The following is a 27,231-nucleotide window of genomic DNA, read 5'->3' on the forward strand; positions in this document are numbered from 1 at the left end:
AGAGGAGAGGGAACAGCTCTTCCTTACCAGAGAATTCCAATTAATAAATATAATAGGAATAATGGAAATTGTATCAAATGTTAATTTCCTGGAGTTGATAATTGTTCTAGGAGCAGGTAAAATGAAACTTGGTGAAAGATCTATTTTTGCAAGTCTGAAATTATTTCAAAATTTCTTTCTAAAAAAAGAGGCAAAATAGCACACAACACAAAAAATACTGTATTAGGAATCAGAAAACTGGAATTCCATTTTTTTCTAAATAGAAAATTATATGACCTTAGGCAAATAAAAGAAGCAAACTAAGCAAAGCACTGAAGAATGCTTAATTTTAGGAAGAGAAACCTGGGACAAAAAGAATAATGTTTGTGTGAGCATTATATCTAGAAACCATAGCTAATTTTATGAGAACTATGCAAAAACAATTTTGAAACCCATGAAACATTGTTTACTTACTATCTTTAGACTAATGAAATTTATTATGGCATAAAAGAGGTTTTTTTCCATATTTTAAGAATAACACTGTAGCTAAAACATAAAAGCAATATTATAAATCTCAACCAAATATAAAAGCCAAGTCATTAGTCAATCAAAAACCAAAATTAAATGAACAGTAAGAACAAAAAATCCTGAACAGGGTTTTTAAAAATCACATAAAGCCTCTAATTTCACTCACACAAACTCTAGAAGCCTAGAAGATTTCAGAAGCTCATAATTATAAATGAAATACTAAACAAATACCAGTCTACTGAAAAATCTCACTACAACCAACAGAATTCTAATTCTTCTCTGAGACTTATTTCAGATCCAATCTAACAACAACAACAAAAAAATGATAGTACAATGAATGAATGGTTTGGGAAATCTATGAGTTCAACAAAAAATTATAGGGCCTACACTGTAATATTCTTAGAAGGTCTAAATTTTTAATTGTAAACTACACTTAAAGTGGAAAAAAAACTGAAGGAGAAGCCTTTGTTCATATGGATAACTTTAAGAAAAACTATTATATATAATCTTTAAATAGCTGGTGATCATTTTAAACTTAAATAAGAAGTTAAAATACTTGTCACTTTTAACTGCTCAATGTTTTACAAATTCCCTCCGAATAAGTCTCAAAATTGTGGTCTTTGCCATTATTTAGCTACCTACCCTTTCCAAACCTTCTAAAAGCAGTAAAAATAAAATTTATATGAAACGCATAAAAGTATAATAGTTTCCCATCTACAGAGAAATAACCTCCTGAAAAATAATGTTTTATAGGGACTCCATTAGTAAAAAGCATTTACATGTTTGGCTAATTTCAAACAACAGCTTTAAACATTTATTTAAACCTACTAGGCATGTTAATAATGGAATAGCTTGTATAAAGGTCAATACAAAATATAAATGAATATTACACGGAGAAAATACTTTCAGTAAAACTGAATTACTAAATATATTGAACCCTTTCTTTAGTTAATAGGGATTCAATGCACAGTAAATAAGGAAAAATTTAAATAAAAAAGAAAATATTCGTGTCACCTGAATATAAATTTCCTTTAAGCAACTCTCCCAAAGCAAATATATTATCTGTTCTTAATCAAAAATAATACAGTTAGTATTAAAAAACACCAGAAGATGTTATAATGGGAAGAAACCTAAACATCATCTGGCTTAAATGATCTTACCTGTCAAAATACAAAGAACAGATTATTATATGAATTATCTAAGGTCTCTCAGTTAAATGGAAAATCAAATAAGAATTAAGGTCAGAGTCTGCTATTACAAAACATTTCAATAAAGATCCACAGATTACCACTTATAACAACTAAACACCGTTACCAACTATAAAGAAGCTAACTTCTCCTCTTAAGAAAGTAGGACATTAAAATCTGCACTCTTTTACTTCAGGTATACAAAAACCAAAGGAAAAAAAAGGTAGACTGAAACTAAAAATATCTCCACACATATTACATGGTTTTATACTAAAACATGAGAAGAAGGGTAACAACAGAACATTTTTAAAAAGATCAAGAGCAAGTTCAAACGTGGTCACTAAAATAACATGCATCAGATTATTCTAATTTACATAGATAAAACTATACTAACTCCTAAGCAAGGCAAAGCATCCTGTTTGGTGAGGCTCTAGGGTTTGTTGTGGCATTTTAGGAAAGCATGATTACACTCATCATCAAGCAAGTTTCTCTCATTATGTATGTGCAATAATTTTTTTAGAGCCAGACAAAGTAGAGTGGATAATGAGACAACAGGGTATATAATTAGATGATGTACTACTTTGGCTGCTGTAGATTATAACAAGTTAAATAATGTTGCTTGAATTGTACATCAAAAGGTAACTTTCAAATAGGAATTCAAAAATATGTTATTGTAAAATATACCCCAAACAGATGCAAGATAATATAAAAGGACAGCACGATGTTTAAAACTCAATGAATATAAGCCCCTAATCCAGGTATTCTGTTGAGCTGAGAAATCTATTGAGTGTTTATTAATATCATTCTTCAGTCCTAATATGTTTGGAACAAGTGGGGGAAAATACACATTCACATACATACATATAGTGTTGTAAAGTAGAAATGAGCGAAGATTCAGGTATCTAAGCTCATTATCTTGAATATTTCTTTAAAACTGAAAGTAAAATCAAATTTAAGGAGCACAGAATGTTAAAAACTGGCAAAGATTCAAAAGGAAGTACTTGTTGGTACCCGTCATATAATCAAAAGAGCTTTATTTCAACAGCAGATGATTATAATTTCTTAAGGAAGAATTAATCTTAGAAAAAAACAATTAAGAAAAATCATCATGGGGCGCCTGGGTGACTCAGTTAAGTGTCTGCCTTTGGCTCAGGTCGTGATCCAGGAGTCTCCACAGATGGAGTCCCACATCAGGCTCCCTGCTAAGTGGGGAGTCAGCTTCTCCCTCTGCCTGCCCCTTTCCCCACTTGTGCTCTCTCTCCCTCTCAAATAAATAAATAAAATCTTTGGGGGAAAAAAAGAGACCAGTAAAGATCAGTAGTTAGGATCACAGGCTACATAACAAAAGGCTAGCCAATAATCTCTTTAGAAAAAGAAGCATTTAAAAAACTATTTATTTTTCCAAAAGTTTTCAAGTTCACTATATTCAACTTACTATCAAGTAAAGTGAGACATAAACTTGTTGTGGTAGTTGCTCCTATAATCACCACTAGTCTCAGAAAGAGAAACTAACAGTTTTCCTCCCCCAGTTATGCAGGATTAATTTAGATGAATAGCTGTGCTCTTTCCTTAATATTCTGTATTCTAGAAACATAAATTAGGAAGAGAATAAATAACAATACCTGCTCTATTTCCCAGATGTGTCTAAGAAAAGAAAATTACAAAAGTATTGATACTCAATTAGAGAAACTTCATCAGAACCTCCAGGGGAAAAAACAAAGGGAGGTCTTTGTATGTAAAATCTGGTGGAGGTAGATGTACCACTAATCTCAAATAATCTATCAAAAAGAGGACAGAGAGCAAACCTGGAAGAGGAGAAACAGGTGATAGGTGTGAAGGCAGATTTTTAAGGATGCTGGTACCACTCAAGGAAGAAGAAAGGAGAGAAGTGAGGGAGGAAATTACACCACTGCATACATGTATACAGCTCAGTAAGACAGAACAGGCCAGAATGAACACCAATTTTAAGATCTACTGCACTTATTGCAAACCAAGAAAATAAATCCTGTCTAATCAATATTATATGTTGTTATATGTGGTTCATTCTTATTCTCAAACATGGTCAACACAGAACCTCCAAAAATTCTCACTCCTCTACCTATATCCCTCCAGACTAGTTGTGATTTTTGAATAAAATTTCTATATCTAAAGTAATGAAAGTGACCTGAAGTGTGGGAAATAAGACATGAAAAATTCCCAGTAAGAAACAAATGTTTTATTTACAATCTAATCAATCATAGCGCAAGCTTAAAAGGTTACCAAATATAGAATTTTAAAAATCCCTATGAAATAATAAATCAAGTGTTCTTCCCTTATGTACAAAAATTCTTGTACGACATATGACCTTTAAATTGTTTTTCTAAGAGTAGTAATACCTATACCTCATGTAGGGTCCATAACTGGTCAACAATACACATTTGTGAACTGCTTGGAAATGGATGTGCAATCTGTACTTAGGCTGATCCAACTAGGACGCTAATAGCCTGTCTTAAAAAAAAAAAAATGAACCCATAACTTTGGTCTCATTAGCACTGTACTCTAAACTGTTAAAGATTCAAACACTAACTTGGATTTAACCGGCGGGGGTGGGGTGGGGAGAGGAGAACAACAGTGAAACCCTAACAGGGAGAAAATTTATATAGTTAAGTCTATGCAAAATTTTCTATTAATGCAAACCAGCTGGAAGAATAAGAGATGCAGTCTTCAGTATTTGAGCCTGTGGAATACTAATACGTTTTTCTATTCCAAGTTTCCATTCTGAAAAGAAGGCCCTTTAATTCATTATTCCCTGAGTCCCTGGCACTCTTAAGAACTACCTTTCTAAAATAATGGCTCTGGGCTCAAATTATCTATCTGTTAGAAGATATATGTTGTGGCTCCAAAGGGCCATTCCAAGCCTATTCCTTATATAAGAAGTCATGCACTTAAAAAAAAAAGTCATGCACTCTCCCAAGAAATACTGTGAAAGAAACTGTTTTAAGAATGTGATCCTAAGACCTATAGCACAGCCTAATTCAAAGCTGTGAAATTTAGAGTTCACATTCAACATCAAAGTATATGCCATCTACAAAACATTGTCATAAACCACTAGTTTATTGTGATTCACCACTGGTTATTTCCACCATAATTCTATCCTGATTGCTACAACTTAATTCTACCATACGGTAAATATTTTCCCTCAAGCTTTGATTAATTAATCATTCTCCTACACAGCTCATAAATCAATTTAAAAATTGTTTGCATGCAACCACCTTACAACTTAATATATGCTACCACCTGTCCCCAACACTAGTAACAAAAAAAGTTATATATACACATATGAGCTTTGTTCTCCTGACAGAACTACCAGCTCTTCCAGTATAGGTCTTAAATAATACTTGATTTGTGCAGACACTGTCCCTAGAAAATTCAGACAGTAGCTTTATCTATAATGAGGAAAATCACTCAGATAAGCTTTTAGGACTAGAAATAAAGGAATATCCATTTCTCATGCCAGTACAGCTCAAAAATCTTAAGGTTCAATGGAAGAAAATATATAATCCCTAGAATCCTGAAAGTTGAGTAAAATTTCTGTAAAAGATACCTCTGGCACCCCAGACAAGAGGTTAGAATATCTGCATCAAATTATTATCAACTCAAAAACCATTATGACACTGATTTAAAAATGAAAAAGCAAGAAACCAACCTCAATTTTGTCTGTTTTGGCATCTCCCCAGTATATTTTGCCTTCATCATAATCCAAGGCTAAACCATTTGGCCAACCAAGAGAAGTATTAACCAACACTACTCGGTCAGAACCATCCAGAGCTGCTCGCTCAATTTTCGGGATTTCTCCCCAGTCAGTCCAATACATGTACCTACAGAGGTATACAGAAAATGAGCTAAAAACAGATAATAAACTGTAACTTTCAGATATCCTAAAGGTGAGGTCCACCCTCATATCACACTGGTCTCAGTTAACACCATAGAAAGAAAAAAATAAGAAATATACTCAAAATTTATGTTTAAGACATAATAGCAGTTTGTACATGCTGTACATGCTGTACATAATAGCAGTTTGTACACTGTTTGATATTTTCAGATCAGTGTTTTCTAGAGCTGATAATAAAAAATCTCTTCCAATGAGATCTTTTTTTTTTTTCCAAAATACTTTGTGCTCCTTCCCATTAAGAGTCATCTCTTTTTCTTTTTTTCTAAACTTTTAATTTAAGTAATCTCTACACCAAACATGGGGCTTGAACTCATGACTCCAAGATCAAAAGTCGCATGCTCTTCTCAGGCAGCCAGACACTCCAGTCATCTTTTTTTTCTTGTTGGCTTGTCATCTCTGACACAAAAAGGCTATCCTAATAGTAATTTTCAGATGACAAACTGAATTTCCAAAAAAACTTACTCTTTCTGTAGTGCTAAGTAATTGTTGTGGCTCCTAGGAGTTTAAGTGGCTCCAAGACACTGTTTTACACTGAAGTGAAATAATTTGTCACTTTGTTCACTCTAAGAATGAATCTCATAGTAACAAATAACATTGATGAGTATATAGAAAGCTGTATTTCCCTGGACTGTGGTCAAACTGTGTTAGTCATGTATTTTGGGATATACAAAGTAAGATATATCCTTTAGCATACCATTCTAGAAGTACTGAAAATGGGATGAAATTAAATCTCCTAGGGGAAGAAAAAGAGTTCTGAAAACAATTTCTTTCCACATTTTTCACGGTCATGATGCAACCTCAGCAAAATCTGTAGCCAACACCCAAAGTCAGCAAGCACTGACTTAATTTAGAAAGAAAAAGTATTCAAAATATTCAAGGAAAAAAACTAACAATTCTTTAACTTGAGATTTTATTCCAATCACTATTTTCTAAAAATGAACAGCCACTGAAGAGCTGTTTACTGAAAACCAACACATACTCCATATTGTTTTTGTCAATGTTTTTAGGAATCTGGAGAAAATAGAAACACCAGGCAAAATTTTTCTATCAGCAGAGCTTCTTACCCAACCATGGGATCTAACACAATAGCCCGGGGTTCCTCTAAGTCCTCTGAAATCAAGATCTTCCTCATGGTACCATTGAGCCTTGTCACTTCTATCCGATCAGTGCCAGTATCTGTCCAATAAAGATTTCGGGCAACCCAGTCAACAGCAATGCCATCAGGATGTGCAATTTGAGCGGTGACCACAAACTGACTGCCAGATCCATCTATGAATGAGCGGCGTATGGCCCTCACTTCGTCATCAGTCCAGTAGATATAGCCTTCCACAGGATCATAATCTATGGCAATGGCATGACGGATGTCTTCTAACTGTAAAACAATGTCCGTAAAATCTGGCGTATCCAAAGAAATACGTCTCAAGTCTGTCCTTCGTGCTAAAAGCAGTAATTCAGTGGCACCTAGAACAGTGAAGTGAGATAAATGAAGAAAAAATTGAAACCCATAGGCAAAATTTAGTCACTCTAAATCAAGAGTAAAGAACTTCAGGAATTGAAAAATGAAGTAGTATAAAAGGACATTCAGGGTCTATTTAGGGTGGAAATGGAAAGTAACAGTTAACTAGTAATAGCGTGACTATGAGGTCAAGCTCTATACTGGCTCAGCTCTCCAAATCAAGTTTTGATTCCTCCTCTGGTTCACTTGCTTATATCCCCTGGAATTAGTTACAGCTACTTAAAGATATAATGAAGAGTGACTATGTAATGACTAAGAAGTTAAGTAGCTGAATATTAAAGGAGGAAGGAGACATAGTATAGATCCTTTGAGAAGGAGGTTTACAAAGGTAAAAGACAAAGATCTTTTGTGTTTGTTGAGAATGTTCTAAAACTGGATTGTGATGGTTTCACAGTTGTAAATTAGTTAAAAACCACCGAACTGTGTATTTGAAATAACTGAAATTTATAGCATGTAAGTTATATTTCAGTTAAGCTGTCTTAACAAAGAGAATAAGGTAATACCTGACATAATAAAGTACAGAGGGGGGTATGGTGAAGGAAAAAGCAGCAGCAAAGAGAGGGCATCAGATAAATGTTAACATACTAGTTAAGATGAAGAGCTGTGGATCTGACACAGCTGGATTCAAGTTCCTATACAAACTTAGCCAAAACTTCATCTTGATAAAACTAGTTTCTTCATCTATATCTCATAGGTTGCTCTGAGGGTTAAATAAGATCCATGTAAAAATCAGGAAAGTACTGAACACAAATATTTGATAAATATTAACTAATGTGTTATTATCATTAGAAAAGAAACACTTGGGCAGCCCCGGTGACTCTGCAGTTTAGCGCCTAGCGCCACCTTTGTCCCAGGGCCTGATCCTGGAGACCTGGGATCGAGTCCCGCGTCAGGCTCCTTGCATGGGACCTGCTTCTCCCTCTGCCTGTGTCTCTCCCTCTCTCTCTCTCTCTTTCTGTGTCTTTCATTAATAAATAAATCTTTTTTTTTTAAAGAAACACTTTCAATTTTTTGTTTCACTGAGTTTTAAATCACTTATTTATGAAATGTTTTTAACCCAAATTAGTATTACATAAAACACAGCTGAGAATGAGAATATTAATTTCAACCTTTTTTTTGTTTTGATTTTTTTTTAATTTTTATTTATTTATGATAGAGAGAGAGAGAGAGAGGCAGAGACATAGGCAGAGGGAGAAGCAGGCTCCATGCACCGGGAGCCTGACGTGGGATTCGATCCCGGGTCTCCAGGATCGCGCCCTGGGCCAAAGGTAGGCGCTAAACCGCTGCGCCACCCAAGGATCCCTTGTTTTGATTTTTTTAATGTTCAAGTAAAGCACTGATAAAAGCATCTAACTATAAAAGATAATAAGCAAGCTGACAACTCAAAGAGTGAAAAAGGATTCCCAAAGAAATGAATCTAAAAGAAAATAAGCTTCTTATCAATCTGGAATTATAGCTGAATAAAACTGAGAAGAGGAGTAAAGCCCTTCTTTACAGTTTTTTGATTCAAGGACTAATTATAAATGACTTGATCTTAGAGAAAATACAGCCCTAAATGCCATAGCAGGTATCAAGTAGGAATAACTTTGTACTTTCACTGCCTCTACTAACTACCAAAAAGAGCCAGCCCCAAACTCTGCAAAGAAATCATAGAAAGTGAAGCTGTTAATTTGAGCAAGGTGATCAAAACAGAATAGTTAACTTGAAGCTACTACATGCCAAATGTACATCTAAAATTCAAAATACTAGACATGTACATTTGCACTGCTGTGAGGGTGTAGACAGACCACTATTGCTAAAATAAATCCTCTATTTTAAAGTCAGGCTACATTTTTAAACAAAAAAGAAACATTACAAAAACCTTTTGTTTTAAATTGAAACCAAATTATTGTTTGCCATGGAAACCATCTGACAAGAGTCAGCCAGCTTCACCTTTGACTATGAGGATAATTTATCAATGCCAAGTCATGACAAATATCCTGTACACCAACTCAATTCCATCTCTCTGACTCCCTGACCCCCTTGCCAGGAACTCCCTAACACACACTCTGAAATAAAGGCTTCTGCTTCTCAGAGTTAGATAAAGAAGCCGTTGCTAAATATAACAATTTTCTTACCAGGTCTTGCTGGTGGCTAGAAAATCAAATAGTAATCCATAGAAGTAAGAATGAAGAATAACATTCTCATTAAGAAGAAAAAGAAGAATTGATGGTTTCCCAAACCAGAAGTCCCCTGAAATGTCCTAAATCAACATATTTCTTCAATATGCCCTCTTTCTATCGGGAATTAAGAGAATAAGGAGAAGAGGCAGTGGTTAAATATAGAAAAAAGTTGCTTTAAAACAGCAGAATATGGATTTTTTTTTCTTCTTCTGAAAGCACTTCTCTGTTGTTAAAAGGTGATTTAAAATATCATCAATAATTGTTTAGAAATATACCTACCCCATGATAAGTCGCTGTAGTTTAAAGTTTAATAAACACTGCTTCCTTGCACAGAGGAAATGCTATCCATTGTTAAAAGATTGATTTTTTTCACAAGAATCAACTGTGATACCTATAACTGACATTTCATCAAAAAAGAAATAGCATCTAAAAAAATACCATGTTAAAAATTTAGTCAAAATGCTAAAATGACTTAATAAGCAGTATTAAAGATATGCCCTAAAACACAAAACACCCTTGTCTCCCAAACACTGTAATATACAGAGCTTACTTTAGAGAAATAAAACAAATCATAAAGAATTCCAGTTGTGATGGGAAATTTTTCCTTCTTGGAGACCAACTTCTTACCATCTTTGCAGGTTTTTCCATTCTCCAGGAGTTTGACCCCAGTTGGGCAAGCACACTGATAAAAAGGCTTGACTGGAGACATCAAACACAAGTGGGAACAACCACCATTATCAATTCCACATGGATTTGTAGCTGTCAAATATAAATCACACTGATTAATACCAATGATTATAGATGCCCTCCCTCACTCTAGGTACACAAAGGTTAACAACCATAACATGAGCAACTGTGATAAACTAAATTATTACCAAATGTCATCCAGGTCCTTGACTACCAAACCATCTGCAAGGAAAGGAATTAATCAGCGAGAAGTGACTTAGTATTTTGTACCCAAAGAGGAATACACAAGAAATAAAGCAGGATGCCACTACCCACTACCCTAAAAGAGCTTACAATTTAGTCAGTATGCCCAAATTAACAAACTAGAAAACAATACAAAACAATGAAACTAAGTGCTATCTTGCACATGATAGACATAAATAAGTAGAGAGTCAAATGGAAAATAAATCACTAAGGGTTAACGAAAACTTTCATGAAGGACATAGGACATGACAGGACCCTTGAAGGACAGGAAGGAGAGACGGACATTTCAAATGTGGTAAAATTATATGAATAAAAAGCCTGGAGGCTGTACACTGGGTGAGATAATAAGGCAAATATTCCAACTGGATATTGAGGTTTCTGTTGACTAATAAGAGCTAAAGCCGAGTGAACACAAAGAATAGGGACAAATTGTGGTGGATGGCACTGAAAGCCAAAAAAGTAATTAGGATGTTGAAAAATCCACTTTGGAAAGATTAACATGGATAGGCATAATAGACCAAAAGAGGAAAAACAGAAGTGGAGATTCATTAGCACATTTGTTGAAACTATGGAAAGGGATCGATTTAAATAATATTCATTTAAAAATCAACCTAAGATGGAGACCAACAAAATATAAAAGATACAGCAATGACAACTGCAAATTCTGAAACTAGTAAAACACAAAGGATCAACAGTGCCATTAAAAAAAAACAAAACAAAACAACAACAACAAAAAAAAAAAAAAACCCAGGGAAATTCTCTCCTAAGGGCTTACCACGAAAATAAAAAATTCATATAACATTTTTATGAAGGGGCCACACATACATTTAAAAACACTTTTATGGACTCATGATCATCAGATTCCAATATAATACATTATTTGACTATCCCCCCCCCCCAAATGAATAGAGCTAATACAAAGCAATGCACAATCCAAACACCCTTTATTTTTGGCTATGGAATACAAACTGAAATATACTCAGACACATGCCAGACATTTATTTATATACAAGTGCCAAACATTTAACATTCTCATATTCCTTTTAAACCTAATTCTACTTCTCTCTTAGAAGAAATTGTTCCCAGCAGCCAAAGCCCAAGTCACTACAAAGGTTGAACAAAAATAGAAGCAAAACTAAGAAAACGGAGTGGGGAGGAGGTTATGTAGATTTATGCAGGTATTAGGCAACCTAAGATAATTCAATTCACCAGTTAGATTCACAGAAATTTCTATTTAAGAAAAGTACTTCTTTTTAAAAACACACTGAGAAGTAACATAAATAAGAAATGCATTCATGTATAAACTTAGCTATCTTGATTTCTTATTTTATTTCTCTCTTCTCAACCACCATAACCCAAACAAAGGGCTGAGGTGGCTGACAGTGATAGATTAACAAGTTACAGTTTAGGCTGCCTTTAACCTGAATTGTATTTTGATGTTTTCTTTATGTTTTACTCCTTCCCACTACCTTTGGATGTATCTTCTCTCCTCCTGCCCTGACTAAAGCCAGACATCTGAGTGCTAAAGCTATTCCAACTTGCAATTTAAAAATCAAGATCACTTACCATTTGGCTGTCTCTGTTGGCTGAAGGCATGTATATCCATGGGAGAGAAGATGTTAGAATGGATTTCACGCAGACCCTCGCCAGTGTACTTGTTGCAAGCCAAAATGGAGTGTGTGTTCCAGTCAGTCCAGTACAATGTGTCCTCAAATAATGTCAAGGCAAAAGGATGTGGAAGAGAACCTTTAACCACTGCCTGCCTATGAACAAAAACAGAAAAACTCAAACATTTATAAATTTTCTTTTATCAAAACTTGACTTTGCCCATTAAAACACTCTTGTTTTCCACAATAACACACACAAATCCCAAGTAACACATATCTTAAGGCCAAATGTACCTATGAAAAATAAGTCACATAATAAATTCAAATATATTTTCATGGTGTCCAAAACTCCCCACCAAGTACTTGGCAATAGGCCTCAGGTTCATTACAAACTAGCAGAGAGAAGGCTCAAGTATTAGCACTGCTGTCAATTCCCATCTCTAGACTCACATCTTCATCCTTCCACAAAATTTATTTTATTAGAAGACAGATAGGCAAAAAGAAAAATCCCAGACACTGTAAAGTAGTTCTAAATCTGCAATAGGTCTACCCCTTCTTGATGTGTTAAAAACAAAGAATCCAAGCCTGTTTCTTCCATCATTTCCTATGGTTTTGGTAACTGAAAGTAAAAACATATACCTGAGGCTAAAAAAGGTGTTCTGGTGGAGTTCCTTCTGTAAACTCCAGTCTAGTCTAGTAAATGATCATTTCTGCTTGTTTTCTGCTATATGGTTACTTAACCTCTACAAGTCAGGTAGCCAAAAAAAAAAAAAAAAAAACCAAGTGCTGTCACAGGCATCATGTGTTCATGAAACCAGACAGACCCAAAAATTTCACAAGCAATCCATACCATATGAAGGGAAAGATAGCCTGATTAGTACTCAACCACAGAACTCTGCAGTGTCATGGAGTTATTAGTAAATATTCCTAAATAATGAACAAATCATTTTCTGTGACAAAATAATATTCAAGAAAAAAATTCTTTGATATTTACCTAATATCAAATACAATATTTTCAACAACAAAAAAAAAACCCGAATACAATATTTTTATAAATAGACTAGGAGAGATAAATGGAAAATGTAACCAACTGAAATAAAGAACATTACATATTTTAGGGAAGAGAAACAGTTTTTAGGTCCTGGACACTATCTGATGATTTCAAATACTGAAGAGACCACCAGCATACTAAATTAAAATCAAGAGCAGTAAGATAATTTTAATCTAAGCAGAATTAACACCTGTTATTGTACATGGAATGGCCCTAGCCTAAGGTGTTTTAAATTCAGGCCAGATTTTTTAAAAAACTGATTACAAGATTAGCAATTTTCTATTTCAGAAACTCATCCCTACCCTGCCAGCCCAGATCACCACAATTTCTCCTCCCATTTTTATTTTTCTTTTTTCCCTAGCAGACTACTTTTCCTTCTGATTTCCCCCAAAAAACTGTCAGAATGTCAATGTCTTCCACGTTTTAAATGAACTGCTTTATTATGTTTACTGAAATGATTATGTTATTTATAGGAACGATATCATAGTTCAAGTCCAAATTTAAATAGGTCTACATATTTCAAACTAAAGCCTACCAAAACTCGGTATAGTAAGAGAGTTCTGAGAAGCTGCCAAGAAAGACAAGCAACACAACTGAAAACTGAAGAATAGTATTAAGTGACTTAGCAGTTCATTAACTACCCTCAAGTGCAAATTCCATAATCAGATCTTTGAAAAACTTTGGGAAGAAAAAAAGCCTTCTAAGTAAGTCCTTTGTATATTATTAAATAAAAAGTTAAAATTCACTCTCTGAAGTAAAAACAGGAAAACAAATAGGAAAAAAAAAATCCCTCCCTAAAAGATACACTCACTTTATATACTGACTGAAAACTTATAAATTGGTAAAAAATCAGACCAGAGTTCAATGTCCTTCTGACAATACTTAAATAATTTCTGCCAGTTTTATTTTCTTTATCTATAAATGAAAGATAATAATCGATCCTCACTGAGTTGCTTAAAGATTAAAAGATAATATACACAAAAGCATTTAGCATGGGGACACCTGGGTGGCTCAGTTGGTTAAGCATCTGCTGTTGGCTCAGGTCATAATCCCAGGGTCCTGGGATCAAGCCCTACCATCTGCTGAGTGGGAAGACTGCTTTTGCTTCTCCCTCTCTCTCTCCCTTTGCCTGCTGCTCCACCTGCTTGTGCTCTGTCAAGCAAATAAATAAAATCTTAAAAAAATAAAAAAATAATAAAATAAAATCTTAAAAAAAAAGCATTTGGCATTATGCTTGGTACTAATAGAAATTTCATAAATAATTCCTCAATTTTAGGATGTATTTTTCCATATTTTAACATTTCTGAGATGGGGTAACATTTTACTACTGAAATGCACATTTCATGTAGTAGTTTGTAAATCAATAAAAGTTCTTAAGAATCAATATGATATTAGAATCAAGTAAATACTAGACCCTGGCTTATTTATATTCCCAGGATCTCACACAACACTGTGTGCACAAATTAACTGGAATGATGAGACATTCAGTAAATGCTTGATAAAATTAAGTATCTTAAATGATACATATAATTAACAGAGCTGAACAAAAAACAGAATTAAAAAGGCTATCACTCATTCTTAACATATTCTTTGGTTATTTACTGGTTCGTCCAACCGATGGTGACTTGTTTCTGAAAGTAAAGATAACTGTATATAGTCTTCACCTTTCATCTCTCTGGGATTACTAAGAAGGCCTATCTCTTGGTTTCTCAAGGAGGAGAGTTTCTTCAAGGAGCTGATCATGGGTACCAAAAATAAATATGGCAGACAAAATCGAAGCCCAGTTCTTCAGTAGTAATGCCACAACAACAGGAGTTAAAAAATGGGTCTCTACTATGAAGACCAAAAAAAAGAAACTGAGATCGCTGTTGATGTTTTGATTTAGTGCTGACAACCTCTGAATATCATCCCTTCCCTGTGTCTGTCATTTTCAGCAGTGTACTGATAGGTCTCAACCTCATCAATACTCCCAAATACAAATACAAGAGCCACTTGCTACCTCTTTTCATATTCCATGCTTGGGGAGTGTGCTTCTTTCAAAATCTGCACCAACTGGACTTACCTTTGTAGAACACCTGTGCATTTGCATTCACTTTCTCTGTTTCTGGACTTCTTCCCAGAAAGCTGTCCTCTGCCCCTGTTTCAGAATTCCCCACCTATGTGGGTAATAAATCTTTGTTTGGTCCTACGAAAGTACTACTGTTATGAGTTTTCACATGTGCACCTAACCTTGGGAGGGAGACTCCCTCATCATAAGTGAAGTTGTTATAATACCTGAGATGACAGCAGTAGTAGCAGCACAAGTATGAAAAATCTCCACAATTCCTCCACATGAAAAGAGAGAGAACAACTAGGTAGCAAAACCAAAAACCCACGGACAACATTCACAACAGAGCTAAGGAAAAAAATATTATCACAAAATCCAAAAAGGCATGAAAAACTACCAAGAGCTATGCATGAAGACCTGACTGGCATCAGCACTTCTGCAGGAGGAATCAGAAAGAAAAAAACAGGGCAATGAGAAGAACTAGAACAGGAGAACACACAAGATAAGATTACAATGGAAAGCAGGGCAAACATCAAGAACATCAGCTGACTAGGAGGGGTTTGGGCCACTCTAGAAATGAGTGAACACAATGAATTCATGGTTGGCACTGAAGGGACTAGTGCACTTTGAACCACTGTGAACTCTCAAAGCTGACATTCCAGGGTTCTCTTCCAGACAAAGCTGCCATACTGAGGATAAATTACTGAGAGTAGAAGGAAAAATGAGAATGATAGGTGTAAGAGAGATAAGGTACAGAAAAAAAATGGGAGAAGGAAACAGTCAGGAAATGTCAGAAAGCAAGGTGCCATTTTTTAGAACACACACACCATGAGAGTTCTATCAAGTTACAAAAGTTATGAGAACACTGACTGCCTTTTTCCACAAGCTCAAGAAAAACAATTATACATGAAAATAAGACAGTAAAAGTATTAAGGGCAAATCTCATTTAAAAACCTGGTATTCAAAACAAAACCAAAAATAAAGAGAATAACAACATCCTGACAATTAAAATATGCCAGAAATGTATGGCTCTGGAATAAATAAAATTTATAACCTATTGCAAAATAATACTTTAACATAATACTAGCCATCAAAGAATAACACAAATTAACATTAAAGACCTCAAAACTGAGGTGACAGAGCTGAAGAATTAGAAGAATAAATCACTTCAGAAATGAAGTTTTAAGTAGAAATAACATAAGAATCAATAAACACAACAAATAAGGACACAAACTGAAAAGGAGGAATTTTTTTCTTTTTTTGTGATTTTTTTCAGCTTTATTGAGAAACGACTGACCTACATCACTGTATTAAGTTGAAGGCATACAGCATGATGGTGTGATTTGCATATATTTTAAAATGATTACCACAATAGGTTCAGCTACTATTCAATATCATCTCATGTAGAAACTTAAAAAAAAACTTTTTTTTTCTTTGGGATGAGAATTCATGGGACTTATTCTCAAGAATTTCCCTGTATATCATACAGCAGTGTTAACTATAGTCATTATGCTGTACATTGCATCCCTAAGGAGGAATTTTTAAAAATCAAAAAGAAATAGAACACAAAATTTTTTAAAAATAAAAGGTATGAAAGACTAAGGACAGGACAGGGGAGAAAACAGAATTATATTGGAGTAAGGAAATGACGAAATGTTAACTTAAATCCTCAAGAAGAATTAAGAAGTACCAGAAACAGTGAATTATGTAGGTTAATATAAAAGACTCCAGGGCAGCCCGGGTGGCTCAGCGGTTTAGTGCCGCCTTTGGCCCAGGGCCTGATCCTGGAGTCCCAGGATCGAGTCCCACGTCGGGCTCCCTGTATGGAGCCTGCTTCTCCCTCTGCCTGTGTCTCTGCCTCTCTCCCTCTCTGTGTCTCTCATGAATAAATAAAATCTTAAATAAATAAAAAAAAGACTCCATATACAATGCTTTCTTCTTTTTTCTCTTTAACCCTTTTAAAACACGTAAGATCATATTAAGCAATGATTATAACATGATATTGGTTATAACAAATATAAACGACAATAATAGCAAAAAGGGAGAGGGAATGGAGATACACTAAAGTAAAATTTTATACTTTACAAAAGGAATTACCTCAGTACTCTCATAAAGTAGATTTTGACAAAATGCATATTACAACCCTAGAATAATCACTAAAATTGTTTTATTCCCAAAAATATAGTTAAAAAATTGGAGGGCCTGGATGTTTCAATCAGTTAAACTTCAGACTCTTGATTTTGGCTCAGGTCATGATCTCAGGGTTGTGATACAGAGCCCTGCGACAGGCTCTGTGCTGGGTGTAGGGCCTACTGAAGATTCTCTCTTCCTCTCCCTCTGCCCCTCCTTACCCTCTCTCCCTCTCTAAAATATATACATATATTTAATATCTAATATATGTATAGATGTACATGTGTATATATATATCAATCAAAAAAGAAATTAAAATGACATACTAGAAAATATCTAAATACAAAAGGCAGAAAAGAACCAAAAAAAAGATCCAAAAAGAAACATCTTTTAAAAAACCCATCAAGATGTCGGATGTAAACCCAACCATATCATTAGTAACATTAAAGGTGAAGAAACACTTCAATCAAAGCAAAAGGTTGAACACCTTAAATATACAGTTTTTCCTCTTCAAAAAAATACCTCTATGTATAGAGAAAGATCGTTAGACTGGGTAAAACAAAACAAGATTCAACTATATGCTGTCTACAAGAGACACATTTTATATTCACAGATAGCTGGCTGAAAGTAAAAGGTTATAGCAAACACTAACCATTAAGAGAGATGGAGTGACTCAACCAGATAACATATACTTTAAGACAAAGATATACAAGTAGTAAAGAAGTACATTTTATAACGACAAAAATTCAAATCATGAGGAAGATAAACTATAAACATACACACACATAAAAAGAAAGCCTCAAACAAGTGAAGAAAAACCTGACAAATAAGAAAGCAAAAGACAGTTCAACACAAACAGTCCAAGATCTGAACATTCTACTCTCACAGAAGTACAGAACAATTAGACAAAATGAGGTTGCCTAGCTGGCTTAGTTGATGCAGCATTCAATTCTTGATCCCGGGGTTTTAAGTTTGAGCCTCATGTTGGAGACAGAGATTACTTAAAAATAAAATCTTAAAAAAAAAAAAAAAAGACCCACCAGACAGAAAATAAGGATACGGAAATCTGAGCATTATCCACTAATTTAAACTAAACTCTAAAGAAAATTCCCATCCAATAACAGGAGAACATAACATTTTTGAAAGTACACATGGAACTTACTCCAGGATAGACTGCATACTACGTCACAGAACAAATCTCAATTCATTTTAGAAGACTGAATAATCATATAAAGCATATTCTCTGAGAACTACAGAATTCATTAATAAATCAACAGGGATCCCTGGGTGGCGCAGCGGTTTGGCGCCTGCCTTTGGCCCAGGGCGCGATCCTGGAGACCCGGGATCGAATCCCACATCGGGCTCCCGGTGCATGGAGCCTGCTTCTCCATCTGCCTATGTCTCTGCCTCTCTCTCCTTCTCTCTCTGTGACTGTCATAAATAAATAAATAAATAAATAAATAAAATAAAAAAAAATAAATCAACAGTAACAAAATTTGAGAATTCCACAAATGAGAATTTTCTAAATTCTTCCTTAATGTCTTCTCAATAAACAATGAGTCCAAGAAGAAATCACAAAAAAATTATTTTAAATATATTCAGCTAAAAGGAAATGAAAACACAACATATAAAAAATTTATTTAAAAAATTTATGGGATACCACCAAAGCAGTGCTTAGGGTAAATTTTATAAATTTATCCCTAAAGTGCCTGTACTAGAAAAGAAGATAATCTCAAAACGTATCAAGCTTAATAAACTAGAAAAAAAAATAAAAAGCAAACTAAATGCAAAGCTAGCATAAGAAAAAAATATGATGATGATGATCAATGAAATATTAAAACACAAAAACAGTAGAGAAAAAAGTTCAGTAAAACTGAATGTGGATTCTATGAAAAGATCCAGAAAACAGACTATCCTTTAGCTTGGCTGGCCCCCCAAAAAAGAGAAAAGACATAAATTGGAAAATTAATAAAATCATGACAAGAGGGACCATCACTATTGACCTTACAGAAATTAAAAGGATTATAAGGAGATCTGGTGAATAACTTTATGACAACTTAGACAAAATGGAAGTATTCCTAGAAGAAAAAATTAACAAAAGTGATTCAAGAAGAAATTAAAAAAAAAAAACCCTAAAGACCTAGAACAATTAAAGAAATTAATAATTAAAAACCTTCCCATAAAGAAATCCCCAGGTCCAGATAACTTCACTGATGATTTTTACTAAATAGTTACAGAAGAATTAATATTTATCCCACACTCTTCCAGAAAATAGAGAAAGAGGAACTTCCCACCTCATTCCATAAGATTAGTACTATACTGATACCAAGGGCAGACAAAGAATAAGAAAAATAAAACTACAGACCAGTAACTCTTATGACTAAAGATATAAAAATCCTCAACAGAATATCAGCAAATTGAAACTAGTAACATCTAAAGAGGATTCTAAACTATGACCAAATGGGATTTACCTGAAGAATACAAGAGTAGTTTAACAACTAAAAATCATTAAAGAGATTCATCATGTTCACAAAATAAAAAAGAAAATCACATGATCACCTCAATAGATGCAGAAAAAGCACTGGACAAAATATAATATATCCAGTCATGGTATAAACTGTGAAGAAACTAGGAACAGAAGAAAACTTCTTAAACCTGATTAAGGTGTCTACCAAAAAAAAAAAAAAAAAAACCATACTGCTAAGATCATGCTCAATGGCATAATAATTATTATAATTATTATTTATAATTATAATTATTATTAATGATTTTCCCCCAAAATCAGGAACAAGCAAGGATATCTTCTATTCAACATTGTAAGAGAGATCTAGTCAGCACGATCAAACAGGAATAGAAGGCTTCCAGACTGGAAAGGAAGAACTGTCATATTCACAGGTGCCATAATTCTAAAATATAGAAAATACTAAAGAATTAAAAAAATACATACATATATACATTATATGGAAAAATTGCATTTCTACACACCAGCAATGAAATAATACAGAAATTGATATGATCAATTAATATTTGACAAAAAAGTCAATAATATTCAGTGGAGAAAAGATGGCCTCTTCAATAAATGGTGCACGGAAAATCAGATATTCACATGTAAAGAATGAAACTAGATCCCTATCTTACACCAATTAACTGAAAATGGATTAAAACCTTAAATCTAAGATATGATAAACATAAAACCCCTAGAAGAAGTGGTAAACAGGGGATCCCTGGGTGGCGCAGCGGTTTGGCGCCTGCCTTTGGCCCAGGGCGCGATCCTGGAGACCCGGGATCGAGTCCCACGTCGGGCTCCCGGTGCATGGAGCCTGCTTCTCCCTCTGCCTGTGTCTCTGTCTCTCTGTCTCTCTCTCTCTCTCTCTCTCTCTGTATGACTATCATAAATTAAAAAAAAAAAAAAATTTAAAAAAAAAAAAGAAGTGGTAAACAAAATGAAAAGGTACCCTGCAAGGTGGGAGAAAGTATTTGCAAACCATGCATTTGATAAGGGGTTAAAATCCAAATACACAAAGAGCTTATATAATCAATAACAAATAACCCAATTAAAAACTAGGCAAAAGACCTGAAAAGACATTTTCCAAAGAAGATATTCAGATGGTCAACAGGTATATGAAAAAATACTCAATATCACTAGTCCTCAGAGAATCAGAAGCCAAAACCACAATGAGGTATCACTTCAAACCTGTTAGAATGGCTATCATCAAAAAGAGAGAACACATTGGGAATATAGTCAATGGTATTGTAATAGAATTGTATGGTGACAGATATTAGCTATACTTGGGGTAAGTGTAACGTAAGGTATAAACTTGTCAAGTGACATAACATTATAGTTATCAAGTATAAACTATACTTCAATTTAAAAAACAGGAAAGAAGATTCATCCACACCTAGAAGAAGCCAGGATGATGTCATATTGGCTGCACCGTAGGACTGACTCCCATCTAGAACTCAAGTGATGTTATTTGCTCTGTGACTGATTATGGTCGTGGTCAGTGCCTAGAAAGCTGCCTGAATCTAGTAGGGCTTCCTATATATTTGATCAATGTCTCATGTGCTCCCCCTTCAGGGATCTCTGCTTTGGATTCACCCAGACAGGGACTCCATAGACAGAACCTCAAATATCCTATTCAAATGCAAAAACAGCCCTAAGCCATGCAGTGAAGAAAGGCAGAAATTTCCTCACGGGGACAAGAAAAATGATAAATCAGCTCAACCATAAGTCCCTCAGACTTTTCCCTAGGGGTAGGCACTCATTTAAAAAAAAAAAAAAAAAGACACAAGACAGCAAATACTGACAAGGATGTGGAAAAGGGGGAACCTTTGTGCACTGATGATGGGAATATAAATTGGTACATCTACAACAGTATGGAAGTTCCTCAAAAATTAAAAATAGAACCATATGATCCAGCAATTCCACTCCTGAGTAAATATCTGAAGGAAATGAAATTCACTTTGTCAAAGAATCATCCCATACCCCCATGTTCACTACAGTATTAGTTAAAGTAGCCAAGACATGGAAACAACCTAAGTTCCTGTGGACAAACGAATGCATAAAGAAAATGTGTGTGTATGTGCAATAGAATACTATTCAGCTATAAAAAAAAAAAGAAATCTTGTCATTTGCAACAAGGTAGATGGACCTTGAGGGCATTATATTAAGTGAAATAAATTAGAGAAAGACAAATACTCTATGATATCATTTAGACATGGCATCTTTAAAGAGTAAATACACAAATTGTAATTAAAGCATTCACAACTCCATGAAAAATACTGAATATCTGAGAAGAAATTTGACCTAAGAGTGTAAGATAGCATACAAAAATGTAGCATAAAGTTAAGAGTTAAAACAATAAAACTCTTAGACGAATACATAGCTGTAAATCTTCATGATTTTGGATTAGGCAATGACTTCTAAAGACATCAAAAACACTTTTAGCAAAAGAAAAAACTAGTGGATTACACTTTATCAAAACCAACTTTTTTGCTTCGAAACACACTGACAAGAAAATGCAAATAAAAGACACCGGTTGAAAGGAAATATCTCTAAATCATATATACAATGAAAAACGTGTTTCCAGAATACGTAAAGCTCTTACAACTCAGTAAGATAAGTAATCTACAAATGGGCAAACAACTTGAATAGTGTCTTATACATCTAACTGGGCCTCAGGTGAAGGAAGGCTGAACTACACTGTGTTCAAAGACTATAAGTAGGCCAGACAGAAGTTCATCCCGTATCTGGGGTAGAGGAAAAGAGAAATATTAAAGGTTTCTAAATCATGTCATCAAAATCTGGTATTTACTTTTTCCCAAAATAATTATGTATCTCCTGATATATACTCCCCATAAAAATTTGGAAATAGAGGGACGCCTGGGTGGCTCAGCAGTTGAACGCCTGCCTTTGGCCCAGGGCTCAACTCCGGGATCAAGTCCCACATTGGGCTCCCTGCATGAAGCCTGCTTCTCCCTCTCTGCCTAAATCTCAGCCTCTCTCTCATGAGTAAATAAATAAAATCATGAAAAAAAAATTGGAAATAGAAATAAAAAGAACATCTTTCTAGTCCTTTATTATAAGCATGTGTACAATATGTACATGTATATATACAAACATAAGCAATTCCCAAACATCAAGGAATGGAAAAACTGGTTTCTATTTTTGTAATAGTTAAGGTGCAATAGGAAACCAAGTAATCAAGGTTTAGAATTTAAAATCAGGTAAAAATCCATTTGTTCTAAATCACAGCCCCCAAAGGACAGAAGGAAAAACGCTGAGCCAAACTAAGAAATGATGCGGGCACCTGCACTAAGCCAAGAATAAAGAGCCTTTCCTACACCCTAATTACTGATCATCTTCACTGTAGGAATATTTGCAGGAAAGCCCCAAAGTCCCTGTTTCTCCTTAAAAGTGACTAATTTGCCCTGAGAAAAATGGTTAACTTATTTTGAAAGACCCCAACTTACTCTCTCATCTTTTTTTTCTTCCAAAAGTGAGGTTTTGCAAATTTGTGGCATTTACTACATCATAATGACCTCTTTTCACTTAATAACGTATTGTAAAGATTTTCATCATGTTATTAAACATTTCTTCCACAGTATTTTTGATGGCTATACAACACTACATTGAATGATTGTGCTATAACTTAAACACCCATATTGTTCAACACTCAACATTATATAATAAATAAGGTGTTTTTAGGCAGAAACATACATTAAAAAAGAATATGAAATGATCAGCTGATGAAAATGTTCTGACCACAAGCTAGCAGCAATCTGATTCTGTATTTCTCAAGAGAACTGGTCCTGTATTCACCATCTCAGTGTTTGCAACAACTTTATAAAATTAAGTACCAATGATTATGAGAATCCACTATAATTAACACTATGGAAAATACCCGCTCTCATCAGTAAAGAAAAAATATAATTAATACAAGCAAAACATATTTTTAAATTTCAAAATGGATGAAAATTTTTTCTTATACTTAATGTAAAAAAATGATAAAAGATGCAGACATATACTGTGTGTGACAATGGAAATCATTAAAATCATCTCCCAAAAAAAAAAAGCCTTAACATCTCTATGCACCTTGATGTACAATTCCTACTTCTAGTAATTAATTCTCAAGATGGAATCAAAGATGCAGACTCATTCATAAGGCTCCCCTTCATTCCAACAATATTTATAGAAGTAAAAAATTACAACTTAAATGTTTTACAATAGGGCAGGATGATTAAAAACAGATACTGTTCAACATTCATAGTATCTGTATCTTGCATTTATATTTAACACCGTAACTGCTGAATCCTACTCTTTCTTATACTGTCCATTTTTACTGTTTCTTTCTCTCTCCCTCTCCCCCTAGATTGAGTTTATATGCTCCTTTTATGTCTCTAGGAATCTGAAGAATTATACAACCTGTTTTACTCAATTTTAATTACCCTTATGTTTTTAAATCATATTTGATCCAAATTAGGTAACTAGCAACTGCAAGAATAAGGCAGTATCTACTGATAGCCCCATGTGTAAGTAAGATGTTAAGATGGGTTTTACTCCTGCAAGCTCTTCTTCCTCATCTAAGCATTCCACCATCATTTCTCATTTTTTACTGATAACACCTGATATTGACATAATTATTATACAGTTTTTTATCTTCTATTTCAAAATATCTCATGGTCTCATCAAATTTTAAAAGCACATTAACAGCAATTACTAGATTTAACTCCATGTTTAATACAATTTAATTATCTGCCTTCCTCATTCAAGCTCTACATTTTAATTCTGAAGCATATCAAATAACTTTTTCAGAAAGAACAATGGAAAGAGTTTATTTTGATTCCTTGCATATCTTATGTCTTTCTGTTGCAGTAATGTAACACATGAACAACCCCTGTATCAATCTCCAGATCTCGCATCTTCTCTTCTATTTTTCTCATCTTTGCTTCTCTAAGTTGTGGGAGAATTTCTCAAGGTTAAATTCCATTTCACTTTTTTTTTTTTTACTCATCTATCTAGCCCTCACTGCTTAAACTGTTTTAAACAATCATGCTCTTTATTATCACCATTTTTACTGATCTCAAATGTATTCATTCATACTACTTACTCTACTTGCATATATATTGTGTCCTCTTGAACTCTGATAATTTTTTTTCTCCTCTATCTGTAAGATACAGGAGATTACAGGAAGATATTTGCTCTGATTCCTTAATATGGGTCATTCATTTGTTTTCCCTGTTTGCTTGTATATCAGAGGGAAGCCTGTACTTTATTGGAAGTTGAGATCAATTCCGTTACAGTCTATAAATTCCTGGTCGAGGCTTTCAGATTAAGACTTTATTTACAATAAATTTTCAATTTGCAGTCAAATTGGAAATCAAATCACATTGGAAGGATTTAAGGCTAACAAGAATAGCATATTCTTTTTTTTTTTCATGTTTCTGGTAGCACCAAGAATTCTGTTAATACCATGAGTCTGCTTATTCTCTGACACCATTGTGCTCATTCACAGCCAGCTTTAACTAAACCTCTGATCACTGTATAACATGCTTAATCATGTCAAGTATGGTTACCATAATATATGTATCCTTCAGTACCTGGTATGTTTCCCAGAAGTGCTAATAGAATCCAGATGAAGCCGACCTTTCACCCTAGCCCACCCCTCCTCCTCCTCCTAACCCTCTCCTCTAGCCATCACCTCTGGAGAGTTGTGGTTATTATTGTTTATCTGGGTAAATCTCTTCAACTTGTTTCTTTGGGAAGCAGATTCTTCACAAGCTCAGTAGGTGATGAATCAAGTCCATCTGCCTAGGTCAGAGGGCTTTCCTGAAACCCAAACACTGGCAAAAGGTATGGTTAATCTCACAACAGCTCAGTCAGACTGGGACATTCTTCAATCTTGAACCCTGCAGAAATTCTTCAAGGTTTCTGGTATGTTGTTGTTATCTTTGCCTAAGTCTCTGGAACTGATGCAAAATTTGCCTATGTTTATAGTTCATGGCTTTAATAACCATTAACTTGATAATGACTATAAATCTGTATCTCCCTGTGAGACTGCTCTGCTGAGCTACAGGCTCATATATCCAAAGCTCTCCAGACTTCATAACCATAGTTTTCTTTAAGCAACTCAACTGCAAGTAAGTCCAAAGCTGAACTCAACTTCGTCCTCTTCCTACATTAAAGAAAAGAAAGAAAAAAGTTAAGAAAAAACAATCTATCCCACTTTTCTAAATCCATCTCAAATGAATGGCACTTTAGCCATTCAAAGCAGAAAAAAGAGTCATCATAGATATATCTTCAGAAAGTTACAGGTAGTTTATTAGGATTGGAGCATAATGTGCAATCCTAAAGGGAAGAAATGTGAGAACATTTTTCTAAAATGAGATAAAGGAATTGGATCATTTAAGTCACAATGAAGAGTTTGTACTTCACCGGAGAATAATGATGACTTACTGGAAGATTCAAGAGAGTGAACTAAATACAAATTATCTTCAAACCATATTTTTTCCTTTTTTTTAAAGATTTATTTGACAGAGAGAGCGTACGCATAAGCAGGGTGAGCAGCAGATGGAAACGGAGAAGCAGGCTCTTCAATGAGCAGAGAATCCAAAGCAGGGCTTGATATCAGGACCGTGGGACCATGACCCAAGCCAAAGGCAGACACTCAACCCACTGTGCCACCCAAGTGCCCTTCAAACCATTTTCTATACAACTATCAAATTGGGATTTCTAAAAGGTAAATCCCGCCAGGTCAGTCTGCTACTTGAAAATCTCCAATGACTCCTACTACTTTTCAGGATAAAATTCAAATGCCTATCTTAGAATATTAGACCCACATGATCTGCCTCCTATTCATCCTCCTAGACTTGCCTCCAACCATTCCTCCACATTTCCTACTGCAGATGAGTAACACTGACAAAACAAAGTGTTCTTTAATAACTTAAAAACCTGAGCCTAGTCATTAGGAATTATTTTCCACAGAGGGTTTTTATGGTTCCCCCAAGATGTTAAAAGCTTATTATTTTTCTTTAGTGTCTGTGAAGGCAGGTTAAAACAGCATATTTATACCCTTGATACCTACTTTAAAATCAGTTAACTGTATGTGTTCCTGTTTCTCTTTTTTTTACTATTTAAATTCAATTTGCCAACATAAAACACCCAGTGCTCATCCCATAATGTGCCCTCCTTAGTGCCCATCACCCAGTTATCCCATACTCCCACCTTCCTCCCCTTCTGGAGTCCTTTGTTTCCCAGAGTTAGGAGTCTCTCATGGTTTGTCTTCCTCTCTAATTTTTCCCCACTCATTTTTCCTCCTTTCCCTCGTAGTCCCTTTCACTATTTTTTTTTAAGATTTTATTTATTCATTCATCAGAAAGAGAGAGAGACAGAGACAGAGACAGAGACACAAGCAGAGGGAGAAGCAGGAGAAACAGGCTCCATGCCGGGAGCCCGCCATGGGACTTGATCCATGGTCTCCAGGATCACATTCTGGGCTGAAGGCGGCGCTAAACCGCTGAGCCACCAGGGCTGCCCTTTCACTATTTCTTATATTCCATGTATGAGTGAAACCATATGATAACTGTCTTTCTCCAATTGACTTATTTCACTCAGCATAACATCCTCCAGTTCCATCCACGTCTAAGTAAATGGTAGGTATTCG

General features: G+C 34.7%; 1 protein-coding gene across 1 annotated transcript in view; it reads right to left on the reverse strand.

Annotated features, from left to right (window-relative positions):
• LRP6 (LDL receptor related protein 6) overlaps positions 1-27,231 on the reverse strand; it is a 166,111-nt gene that overhangs the window by 63,510 nt on the left and 75,370 nt on the right. The window contains exons 4-7 of the mRNA XM_055336765.1: positions 11,800-11,996; positions 9,931-10,062; positions 6,690-7,086; positions 5,380-5,551 (exon numbers count right to left, since the gene is read on the reverse strand). Of these exons, the coding sequence (XP_055192740.1) occupies positions 5,380-5,551; positions 6,690-7,086; positions 9,931-10,062; positions 11,800-11,996 (898 nt within the window). The remainder of the gene's footprint in view (positions 1-5,379; positions 5,552-6,689; positions 7,087-9,930; positions 10,063-11,799; positions 11,997-27,231) is intronic.

This window comes from Nyctereutes procyonoides, unplaced genomic scaffold (assembly GCF_905146905.1).
Source record: "Nyctereutes procyonoides isolate TBG_1078 unplaced genomic scaffold, NYPRO_anot_genome, whole genome shotgun sequence".
NCBI lineage: Eukaryota > Metazoa > Chordata > Mammalia > Carnivora > Canidae > Nyctereutes > Nyctereutes procyonoides.